The following is a 12693-nucleotide window of genomic DNA, read 5'->3' as shown; positions in this document are numbered from 1 at the left end:
ACAGTGCTCTGTTGCTCCCGCCTCATATGCTGTCACCATGAATTTTGAGTGCACCTGTCAGATATGTTGACATCATCTTCACAGATCTAGTGTGTTCTGTTGCTCCCGCCTTCACCGTTATCACAGCACATCTTGTTTTTGGTTGTGCTGATGTCGTCATCAGTGATCCTGCTCTGAAGCTCCTGTCCCCTTTTCTGTCATCATGCATCTTGGGTGTACCTGTCGAGCATGCTGATTTCATCATCATCAGTCTAGTGTTCTCTGTTGCTTCCGCCCCCCCCAATAATGTCACTGAGTATGTCAGGCTCACCTGTCAGGGACATTGACGTCATTATCTCTAATCTAGTCTGCTCTGTTGCTCCTGCCTCCCCACTGTGAGCTTGTGTAGAGTGTAGAGGTTTTCCAGACATATGCTTTACCATGCACTGGTCTCAGGTAAGTGCCAGGTGGAAGAGACATGTGCTGTCAATCAATGATAATTGATTATTCATCTCCTTCAGAGCAGCATGGTAGAACAGTGGTATGGGAGGAGGGGCGTGATGTCAAGAATGCTAGATCAGGATACACAGAACCTATCAAAATGGGACAAAGTGCTGCACACACTTTGCCCCCTGAGGGAATGGATGAAGAGAAGATATATATATATGGAAAGAATTCTTCTTTAAGAGAATAAAACAAAGATACAGTGTAATAAATTGGGAGTAGAGGAAAAATAGGGAGGGAAGGGGGGGGGGGCAAAGGAAGAAGGGGAGGGAAGGGGAAATGGGACTTTAAATGAGACTCGTGCAATAGAGTCTCTATCCCTAAATGATGAACATCAAATGAACATAAGGGACACATAGTGTTCACAAATTAAAAGGTAGGACTTTGTATGAGGTGTGGCCAGTAAACACATAATGATATAATGGTAGTACATATACACTTGCTGGTAAGCATAAAGAGGCATATGATTAACATCACATGTTTATTAACATGTTCGATAGCAGTTTGCATAGGTACAATAAATACAATCAATCAAAGGGGACATAGACAGTATACAAATGGATAATATGATAAGACCATAGTAAATTATAAAAACAATAGCAGAAATAGACCAACAGACATAAAATATAGATACAACATGTTGATTGGATGCATGTTGAAATGGGTAATAAATATGGCCTCCTAGCTCGACGCGTTTCGTGAAAAGAAATTCACTTCATCAGGAGCAGGCACAATTGGATTCTAAAAAAGAGAGTATAATTGACATAGCATCCAATGGAAGGGTATGATGGGGAATGAGTAAGGAAAATTACTTACAATAGGATAATGATTATCAATGAGGCTGTTGATCACCCATGAGTGCGTCCAGAAGGGAACCGAGGGGGCAAAGAACTCCGCACAAGGCCGAAGCGCAAGGTCCATAGACATAGCGTGAATTGCCATAATGGGTCTCAGGCTTAGTGGTCAAGCATGGCTCTAATAGAATATATCAAAACGATAATAAGTATGAGGTGAAATCCATATGGGTATAGAGATAAAATGAGCCCAAGACCACAAGTGTAAAGGGTAGAAGGAAACTGTACAGCTGAGCACCAAATAATCCAGGTAGGTGAAGTGTTGAACAGTAGGGAAACATCACAACTAGGACAGGTATTGTTGTGGTGTGCCAAAAAACAATGCTGGAAGTGCAGATAGAAAAGAAAAGTGCCTCACCATCAAGATACTATTGGGGAGGAAGGATGGCAGAAAAATAGTGGAACCAAAAAAAGTGGTTCCACCTATATACACCTATATCTTTGCTTCAATCTCTTAAGCCCTGATAAAGGAGTTACAGCCCCTGAAACATCTTGGCTTTGCAAGCAATCTATTTTTGGAATAAACTTGTATTTGGAATTGAATATCATGGTGTGTCACTGCAATTCAAAACTCGCTCATCCCTATCACAACTCAAGGTGATCATGGAAACCCTTCAATGTGCAGAAGATGCAAGCGCAATATTCATATTTCTTATATTTATACCATTGCCATACTATTGCATGCAAACAATAGTAGAAAACAAACACGGGCACAGTCTGGTCTTTCAGTGATTGGGATTACATTTACTTTAATCAATAAAGCATTAAATATCAAATTGACTTTATACAGAACATCCTCAAAGTTCTTCATCTGAAATCCATGTTACCCAAACCTGGTCTACATCCCGTTCATAAACTATCTGTTCACAATTTATATTTCCACTTTCAGAGCAGTTTTGTGACGCCATTGTCTCTTTTCTTCCTCTGTAGAATATATTATACCATCAAAAGCCCGAAAGCCAGCTCAGAAGCTCACCGCCTTTCAGTTGATGGACGGCATTGAGCCTGTGGTGTTCAGCTTGTGTGCTGGAGATAAAAGTAATGTGGACAGGACGAAGGCTTGGCTACAGCAGATGATCGACAGTGAGCAGGGAGAGAAGGTGATCAGAGAGGAATGTATCTCTGAATTAGAAGAAGCCGAGGTGCAGAAGATCTCGGATATCCAGAAAAAGTTTCAGGTCTCTGTCATTTACAAACCACCCGACCCCTCTATTAAGATTGTGGGCCTCACCCGTGACGTCTTACCTGTGTCCGGGGAGATCGAAATGATTATAAACCGGGTAAAAGAGAGAAAGAATCGGGAGCGGGCAGCAGAGCTCACAGGGAAACTGGTGGAATGGAGATATGACAATGGAGGAACGATGGTTCCCTTCGACAAGATGACAAACCTGGAGCTGGAAGAGGCCAAAAATGACAACAAGGCCCAGATCACAATCCAGATCCAAGGACACCAATATACTGTCCGTTTACAAGGAGAAACTGCCACAGACAAGCATGGAAACCAAATTCAAATCCAACGTGTTGTGAAACATGGTAATATGAGTTTTCATGTAAATTCATCTTTTATAATATATAAACTAAACTAAAAACAACAGCTAGCAATGCAGGGAAGAGTCTCCTCAACCAAGACAGCTTCAGCATTACACAGGAGATACCGGATTGTGATGGACTCTCCTACTCTTCCTATAGCTTCACCTGACAACACACCATGGGCGATAGTTAGGTTTCAGTCAGTTTAGATTTTCTGAAGTTTATTTGCTTAACAACTTTTGGAGAGAAGGTTGGTGGTACAGAATACCTAAAACAGCAAAATAGCTCAGGCCATCTTATTTTAGCAACACAATTGTATGGTGTATTGGACAGTGGCTATCATTTCTTAAGTAGCCGTCTAAGTTGATGGTGATCTTAAAGTTTCAACCTCCCAGTAACAAATGAATTCTTTAAGAGCAGCTATTGGTGATCTCAAGTAGCACCCTTCCAATAACACTCGACCCTTTAGGAGTAGCTATTGGTGGTTCTAATATTTTAGCAGCAGACTCTGAAAAAGAATTGGTCTTAAGACCCTAGGCAAGCAGTTATAGGTACATTTTAAGGGTTGTGTAATAAGGTCTCTATGTAATGACCATCCAGTAGCTGCTTACCCCAAGCTCTCTTCGATTTCTTTTAGCATAGCAGTCTCTTCTGTAGTTGTTCCAACAAGCAGCCATCTTCCTGGAAGGAAGATGGCAGCCAGATGTCTCATCATCCATCATTTCTGGTGACACATATGCCTATCTATGGTTGGTTACCCATTCCTACATTGCAGGGACATGGAGAGAATGTGACAGATAGACTATCCGGGATAAGGGGGACAATCTGCTTCTCTGGTATGATTTGGTCGCTTCCAGAGAACAGAGACCTGAGGGTATGAGAGAATCTGAGAATTATCTTCTCTACATTATATTATTCTTATTGGCTGCCCTGTCAATGCTTTCAGTGATGTTGAGTACCAAGGTTTTACCTATCTGGTTTCTCTTCGGGTGCTGACTGCACATCTTATCTTTCAGATGGGGACACTCACAGATTACCGTCACACTGGAAGCCGATGGGTAAGACTCTTGTGATGGAAGTGGATGTTGCCCCAGGAACGTCTGAATACTCCGCAGTACAGCAGAAATTCAGGAAACGTTGCAGAAACCAAATACTGAAGGTAACATCTTTGATACATTGTAACGAATGATGTCAGATGTCAAGGAATAGAAATCAGAATGACAGTGATGGCGTTCTGCTTATATTGGGGACTGGACATACCAACATGGCACTGAAGCTAAGTATGTGTCATGAAGTAAATGGATCCTCCGGGTCACACCATTGTTAGATGGTGCAAGATAAATCCCCTGGTAGAGGCTCCTCTAGTGACTTCTGATACAGGCTGGACAGATGTAAAGTGCTGATCTTGTAGAAGCTTGCCAAAAGTCCACAAAGGCAGCATCAAACAGGTGCAGGGATGCAGGACCTTCAGTCATCTCTCATGGCAACAGTAGAAAACAGAATAGCAGGATGTACAGTCAGATAGCCAAATGATCAAAGTTCAGCCCCGGATTCCAAAGCTTAGTCAAAGAGTATCACTGATCAGCTGGAGGTAAATTTCTCACTCTGTAGCCAGGTGTGAAGGCCACATCCACTGCCGGTAGTCTAGTGCATGAAATATGTAGATTCTCCAGCAGGTGACAGCAAAACTGCAGAAAGGGCAAACAGATCGCTTAGGATGAAGTATCCACAAGAGGGCGTATAATCAGGGTTCAGGTTTGGTTATGGCAGTATGATGCAAAAAACTGGGCGCTTCAGTTACAGAATAATGACGGGCACTATGGAATGGGCAGGCATAAACCTTCAATAGAATATTCAACCTATAACATCATGTTAGAGCTGTTGGATACTTGACCTCAATGTGTGTGTGCGACAGTGCTGGACCAGTCTACAGTCTGATATCCCTGGAGATCTGGGATATGTTGTCCTTCAATGTGGCCAATGAAGGCAAGATGTTGGTGAACCTCATCTGAGCTCTAGTTAGGGCTGGGCTTCTGCTACTACCAGCAGCTCTCTTCTCAGTGCTAAAGGCTGCTCAGCTATCGATTATTAACAGCCTCTCATTGTTTCCACAGTGACTTATCTGGTTATCATTACCTGCTTCATTAGTCCAACCTACAGCCAGCCCCTTTTTGCTATGCAAACTGCCTTGCTCATTCCTTCTGTGCCTTTGCGTGGTCAACATCTCCAGTGTGTCTCTGCTGTGTTCCTGTTATGACTTGGCCAGGCTGACGTCTCTTCTGATTCCTGATCTTGATTTTTGACTCCTGACAATGCTGACTTCTGGTTTTTGATCTGATTACCTGCTCCGGCTTCCAAACCCTGGGTTCTGTTTTTGACTGCATTCCTGTTCTGTGTTATTTTTGCTATTACATTAATGATGTGCTTTTAACTGCATTTTCTGTCTCTGCCTGGTTTATGGTTCCTGACAGCTGCTGCCTCTCTGGTAGCAATCTAAAGACACTCCTTAAGATAGAGTCAGATGGGTTTAGTAGGAAGGATGTCACATTTGAGGCTATTTTTAATTATATTTATTGAAATTAATAGTCCGCAGGTATTAAGTAGAGCCAAAGCATTGGCTGTGATGGTTGGAGTGATCAGGACTGGCCAGAAACCAGAGTTCAAATGCAATAGAAGCCCTTTAAGTGCTGTAAAATGATGGAGAACTGACATGCCGGTTCTCCATCATTTTACAGCACCTAAAGGGCTCTTATCGTGTTTTACGAGTTCAGTCCCAACTAAACCAAATATCACAGCCCTGATGAAGGGGGAGGAATTTTCCCTGAAAGACGTTGGCATTTCCTGTGAACTGTGAATTTCAATAAATACATTTTTAATAACCTCAAGTGTGATCATCTTCCATATCATGCATGCCTTCACACCAATCTGATTGATACTTGACCTGTCACTGTATTCATAATAGAATAGGTCCTCTCCTGTGAAATAGTTGGAGCATTCTGCAGTTTACTGGTAGAATATTGTATACATCTGAACCTTTGTATGTCCTGTGCTTCCAGATTCTGCGTGTACAGAACAAAGATCTCTGGCTCAACTACCAGATAAAGAAGCGGAGCATTGACTCCAAGAATGGTTCCACCACCAATGAGAGAGAGCTTTTCCATGGGACTGACGTTGACTCCATCCAACATGTCAATCATAATGGATTCAACCGGAGCTACGCAGGGAAAAATGGTGAGAGATTTCAGGGAAAAATAACAGCCTAATAGCCAACGTTGTAATGATAAAAAAAGATCTGGATGTGTATGTAAATATGGAGAGAATATAAAGGGCCATTGATACCTGTAGGAAATAAGACGGTAGATTAATGATTGAGGGAGTGGCCGATTGCCTTTGGGGATCAGAAAGGATTTTGCTTACTGTTGCAGCTAATTGGATCACATAGTGTAAAGGTTTTTGTCTTCTTCTGGATCAACTGCAGGCTTCATGCTTGCTGAACACCAGAGCTGACTCTTCTATACATACCATAACATATCTCTACCAGGTTTTTGTTGCTGTCTTTGTCCCTGTTGGGGAAATGTCCTCTTGCTTCCAGTCCTAGTGACACAGTATCTCATTTTTCACCAGTGAATGGAATTTTGGGAAATTCCTCTTTAGACACTAAAAAAATCCTCAATTCTGGGAAAAGGAAGAGAATGCCATGAGTATTCTGACAGTCCAGATGGAGTTTATGAGTTGCAGAACCCTAGGGAAAGGCCAATGTGTTTTAGAGGTTCAGATGGCTTCTTCCTCAGGTGTTTAGACTTTTAGATGAAGGAAATCTGGGCACAAGCTGGATACTAGATAAACCAGATCCTTAAAATAGTGACTGGAGAAGGCTACACGTTAATATACAGTATATCCTTTATGGATTGTATTTGGTATCCAGTCTCTTTAAACACCCGAAACGCTTTTGAGTTTTCTTAAAACTTTGCAACTAATAACTATTAAACGGACTACCAAAAAGCTTTTGTCGCTCTTTTCTCCTTCTATTTAAAGACTCTACCTAAAGGACTCAGCCTGTAGCTATGGCCCACTAGAGCAGCGTTTCTCAACTAGGATGCCATCTGGGTCCATCAGGGGTGTCACACTGTGTCTGGTATTTTCACACAGTATCATACGTTTACATGGTGCTGGCAGGCCAGTCACCAGCATCATAAACATATGAGGCTAATCCAGGGAGGGCTGCATTCAGGGCAGCTCTAGCATTCAGCACCTCAGACATCTCGGGTCTGGTGTTCTCTGTTGACATGTATGGTGTCTTCATGCCTGGATCAAGAAGGCTCTGTAAGGTCCCTAGAAAGAAACATGTCTATGAGTCTGGCAAAGTATTTAAAATAAAGACAGACAGAGGCGCCCCTATGTGTAGACTTTATGCAACAGGTTTAATGAATAAAATTATGCACTCACGTTAGTAAGCATATAATCATGCCCATAAAACAAGGTTCCAGTGTGGAGAAGTGTACATCATGCGGTCATGGACATCCATCCTGCTGGAGCCGAAATCCTTTCGCCGTGGCCGGCTTGTACGGCAAGGTTAGAATCAGGAAGTAGGCTTGGTGTATTTGCTTGACAGCAAGGCTTGGTGGATAGTCGAACCTGGATGATGTCATCTGCATGCCGATGACAGATGACATCATCCAGGTTCGACTATCCACCAAGCCTCGCTGTCAAGCAAATACACCGAGCCTACTTCCTGATTCTAGCCTTGCCGTACAAGCCGGCCACGGCGAAAGGATTTCGGCTCCAGCAGGACGGATGTCCATGACCGCATGATGTACACTTCTCCACACTGGAACCTTGTTTTATGGGCATGAATATATGCTTACTAACGTGAGTGCATAATTTTATTCATTAAACCTGTTGCATAAAGTCTACACTTAGAGGCGCCTCTGTTTGTCTTTGTTTTAGCCCTGTGGAACCCCCTGGCTTTTGGTTTCTGGATGGCTGCCCTACATGGTGGACTTTTTCTCCCCCTGTGCCATTAATGACTTTTAAATCCATGGACTTTTGGTTCGATATGTGATCAAGCGCCTGTTAACATAAAGTATTTAAAATGATCACCAAATTATATGAACTCAATAGTTCCATTGTAAGGAACTTGACTTTTAACTCAGAACTTGAGGTTTAACATACTTTTAATTGGTGGCATAACTAGTGTACTGTCTGAACCCAACAAGAACTAATACAGCAAACTGGTATACCTACCTACAACAGAGTCTACTGTACAGCAGTCTTTCTCAACCTTTTTTTATCATTGAGGAAATCTTGAAATACTTTCCACTCTTAAGGAACTCCTGCTAATAACTATATCAAGGTCTCCCAATACATTAGCATGACGGTCATTGGTATCAATTTCCCTTCCCCCTTGCAGATAAAAAGATCATCAGTGTCAGTGGTTACTTATCTAGAGGCAGAAATTGCTTAAGGAACCCCTAGCCACTTCTGGAGGAACCCTTGAAAAAGGCTGGTCTAGAGCCTCACAACCTATTTACTGCATTTGGTAATAAAAGGCAGACAGAGGTCATAATCCTTCCCCCATTCCATCCATAGCTAATCAGGGCTTTAATATCAAGAGATAAAGCAATACAAACCACACACTATCATCGTTCAGCATGACTGGTTTGGTGGTGGGTCAGTGATGACCTGGGGAGGCATATCTATGAAAGGACTCACAGAAGTCTACAGGCTAGACAATGGTACCCTGACTGACATTAGGTATCAGGATTAAATCCTTGGACCAATTGTCAGACCCTACGCTGGTGCAGTGGGTCCTGGGTTCCTCCTGGTGCCCGACAATGCTCAGCTTCATGTGGCGAGAGCATACAGCCAGTTCCTGGAGGATGAAGAAATACCATTGAATGGCCCCCACACTCGACTGACCTAAATCCAATAGAACACCTCTGGAACAATATGTTTCAGTCCATTTGACACCACCAGGTTGCACCTCAGCCTGTTCAGGAGCTCAGTGATGTCCTGGTACAGATCTGGGAGGAAATACCCCAGGACACCATCCGTCGTCTCATTAGGAGCATGCCCCGATGTTGTCAGGCATGTATACAAGCACATGGGGGCCATACACACTACTGAGGACCATTCTGAGATCCTGCAATGAAATTTCAGCAAAATGGACTCGCCTGCTGCATTATTTTTCCACTTTAATTTTTTTTTGGGGGGGGGGTCTTTGAATTCAGCCCTCTGTAGGGTGATAATTTTTATTTCCATCAAACGATGTGTCATCTTTACATTCCTAACACATTACCCAGTCCATACCAGTATAGATCCTAACACATTACCTAGTCTATACCAGTAAAGATCCTAACACATTACCCAGTCCATACCAGTATAGATCCTAACACATTACCCAGTCAATACCAGTATAGATCCTAACACATTACCCAGCCCATGCCAGTATAGATCCTAACACATTACCCAGTCCACACCAGTATAGATCCTAACACATTACCCAGTCCATGCCAGTATAGATCCTAACACATTACCCAGTCCACACCAGTATAGATCCTAACACATTAACCAGTCCATTTCAGTATAGATCCTAACACATTACCCAGTCCATACCAATGTAGCACCCTACAGATAGGTGCTAGGTAAATGTATAGTGAGCCTTGTCTGCCTAACAGCAGGGTTGTGATTTGTTAGGTAGGGTGTCATGGCTTCCAGATGTGCCTGCTGAGGGGAGAATTATCTCCACTGGCTCCTGTGAGAGGCTTCTCATAGGGCAGTGTGGAAAGCCCAATCAGGGGACACATCCAAGCTTGTAACTACCCCAGAAGGCAGATTAGGCTGCAAAGGGTTCTGGGAGTGGGTATAAGTTTGGGGGAAGTGAGTGACAGGGTGTCTTTGGTGGGAGCAGAGTCCCAGGAAGGAGAGTGCAGCTGTCTCACCTCCTGTCTGAGGAAGGTGAATGTCTCGGGGTGTCGCCTGAGAATCCAGAGAGTGTTGAGCTGAGCTGAGGGGATCCGGTGTGCCGAGAACCTGCGGAGAGCGAGAGGGGTCCAGTCCCAGGAAAGCCTCCACAGGTCGTGAGTACTGAGGATTGCCCCTGGGGGTCTGCCAGAGTCAGAGGAGACCACTCCGGAAGAGGTTCTGGGATCCAGTGTCAGCTAGCTGAAAGGGGGTGCCTAGGTTGAGGACCCTGAAGTTACAGAGGGGGGTACATTGTCAGTGAACCCCGAAGAGTTCAAGGTTAAAGGGGGCACCTGCATATGGGCACTGAATTGGACAGAGTGTGCCAGTTGAGAGTTGCAGCTTTACAGAGATCTACAGAGTACTACCTCAAGCCAGTGCAAGGGGGGAGGGGAGTATTCAGTGACTTTGCAGTGCAGCAGTGTCAGTAATTCTACAATTCACAGTCTTGGGTCTTCTGGACTTATTGTCAAGGATCCAGCACTTCTATCAAGCTACAGTGTGTTCTCAGTGTTAAGGAGCGTTGGATAGCATCGGCTGGCGTCAAGGAAGCGCCAACGGGCATTTTTCTAGGATTAAGTCCCAAGTGTATCTAGTTGAGCCTAAAGGAGAATCCCACTCATTCCCTTCTCCCATCCCCTTTTCTACAATAAAAACCACAAAACCAAGATGTCCATGTCTGAGTTCTCACACCCAGGGTCGCAGCTCACATATGCTGTAGAGGTAACTGGGACAATGGCAGACCCACATCAGGCCACAGGCCTGGAAAACCTGCTACACCAGTATAGATCCTAACACATTACCCAGTCCACACCAGTATAGATCCTAACGCATTACCCAGTCCATACCAGTATAGATCCTAACGTATTACCCAGTCCATACCAGTATAGATCCTAACACATTACCTAGTCCATACCAGTATAGATCCTAACACATTACCCAATCCATACCAGTATAGATCCTAACACATTACCCAGTCCATACCAGTATAGATCCTAACACATTACCCAGTCCATACCAGTATAGATCCTAACACATTACCCAGTCCATACCAGTATAGATCCTAACACATTACCCAGTCCACACCAGTATAGATCCTAACACATTACCCAGTCCATACCAGTATAGATCCTAACACATTACCCAGTCCATACCAGTATAGATATCCAGAATGAGATTTTTCCCCATTGAGATCTGATGTTTTTTCAAAGTGTTCCTTTCATTTTTTTTGAGCAGTATATGTTTGAAATTAAATCTTTACTAATTTTTTTGGCAATAACATGGAGTGGGCGGATTTCTGCCAGTCACAGGCTGTGTCATGCTCCCCCAGCCTGTGTCTTAGAGGGAAGGTGAAGCCTGCATTAAACTACATGATATCTCCTGCCCCCATTATGTTTAGATGGTTGGTGGTCATGGAGGATGAGGGAGGGAGCTCTCATTATGTATACGCCCACATGTGTGACTCTATAGTCACATGGGCTGCTCAGTTATAAAAGGGAGGAAATCCTCAGCGTAGAAACTCACTGAGAACCGAGCATGTGCAGAGTTGCCACCACAGCTGCAAAATCCTTAGCTGCATTGGGGACATGGACAGAAGGGGGAGATAGAGAGCAGCGGGATCAATCAGGTATTTTTCAGAATACAGAAAAGGAATCTCATAGTGATAAGTGAGTATGAACAGCCTGGAATACACCATTTAATGAGAGTTTTTTTATGATGTGGGTTTAGTGACACTTTAACATCAAGCACAGTACAGCTGGGCTCTTTCTTATCACATCCGGTATGTTGTCTTAGTGTCGTCTTGTTTCACTCGCACCTCCAGACCTTCTCTCCTGCTGCACCTCTGCTCTGGAACTCTCCGATATTAATACTTGACTAGTCTTTTTTTTTTTTTTTCAAACAGGTACTGTTTATGGAAACGGCACGTATTTTGCAGTCAATGCAAATTATTCTGTGGGCTATGCCGCGCCTGATATAAATGGAGAGAGTCACATGTACCTGGCCCGCGTCCTCGCTGGACTCTACTGTGTTGGACAACAAGGAATAATAACACCTCCAGCCAAAAATGCAGCCAACCCCACCGACCTTTATGACAGTGTGACGGATAACGTCCAGAATCCTACAATGTTTGTGATATTTAATGACATCCAGGCCTACCCCGAATATCACATCATCTTCCAGTGATGAGCACAGTGGCTAAGTGGTTGGCACTTCCACAAAGCAGCACTGGGGTCACTGGTTCAAATCTCAACCATGACACTGCCTGCCTGGAGTTTGCATGTTCTCCCTGTGCCTGTGTGGGTTTCATCCCACACTCCAAAGACATGCTGGAAGGGTAATTGGCTCCTGTCTAAATTGGCCCCAGTATGTGTATTTATGAATCTGAATTTGGGAACTTAGATTGTAAGCTCCTTGGGGGCAGGGACTGATGTGAATATACAATATATGTGTAAATCTCTGCCTAAATTGATGGCGCTATATAAGTGTAACGGATCCAATATACTCCGACTGAGTATATCCGTTATAAGTCTCCCAACTCCCAAGAAATCAGTGATCAGAGGCCTTGGTTACCCAAAAATCAGCCAAGACTTCATGAAGGGTACAACAGGAATGACTCTTTATTGAAGAAACTCGTACAGAATATATATGCCACCAGGTCAGGTGAGCCTGATTACATTATCATATGCAGATGAAATTGTATACCGAAACATAATTAACCTGAGCTAACTAACTAGCTATCTGGACAGAAACAATAAGTGAATGGGAATCCACATCTAGACAATGTTATAATTAACCACATAACGACCGCTCACATTGCTGCTACTGCGCCAATGTGACTCGTTATCGTCCAGCGACGTAGACC

The 12693-nt window shown here is 43.6% G+C and overlaps 1 protein-coding gene across 1 annotated transcript in view; it reads left to right on the top strand.

The window, feature by feature from the left end:
* LOC309558766 (protein mono-ADP-ribosyltransferase PARP14-like) overlaps positions 1–12144 on the top strand; it is a 343037-nt gene extending 330893 nt beyond the window's left edge. The window contains exons 29-32 of the mRNA XM_082261814.1: positions 2268–2870; positions 3884–4026; positions 5924–6098; positions 11734–12144. Coding sequence (XP_082117940.1) covers positions 2268–2870; positions 3884–4026; positions 5924–6098; positions 11734–12014 — 1202 coding nt within the window. The 3' untranslated portion in view covers positions 12015–12144. The remainder of the gene's footprint in view (positions 1–2267; positions 2871–3883; positions 4027–5923; positions 6099–11733) is intronic.
* The last annotated feature ends 549 nt before the right edge of the window (positions 12145–12693 follow it).

Source organism: Pelophylax lessonae (assembly GCF_965119305.1).
Source record: "Pelophylax lessonae genome assembly, chromosome: 6".
NCBI classification, from domain to species: Eukaryota; Metazoa; Chordata; class Amphibia; order Anura; family Ranidae; genus Pelophylax; species Pelophylax lessonae.
This window is presented reverse-complemented; position numbering and strand designations above follow the sequence as displayed.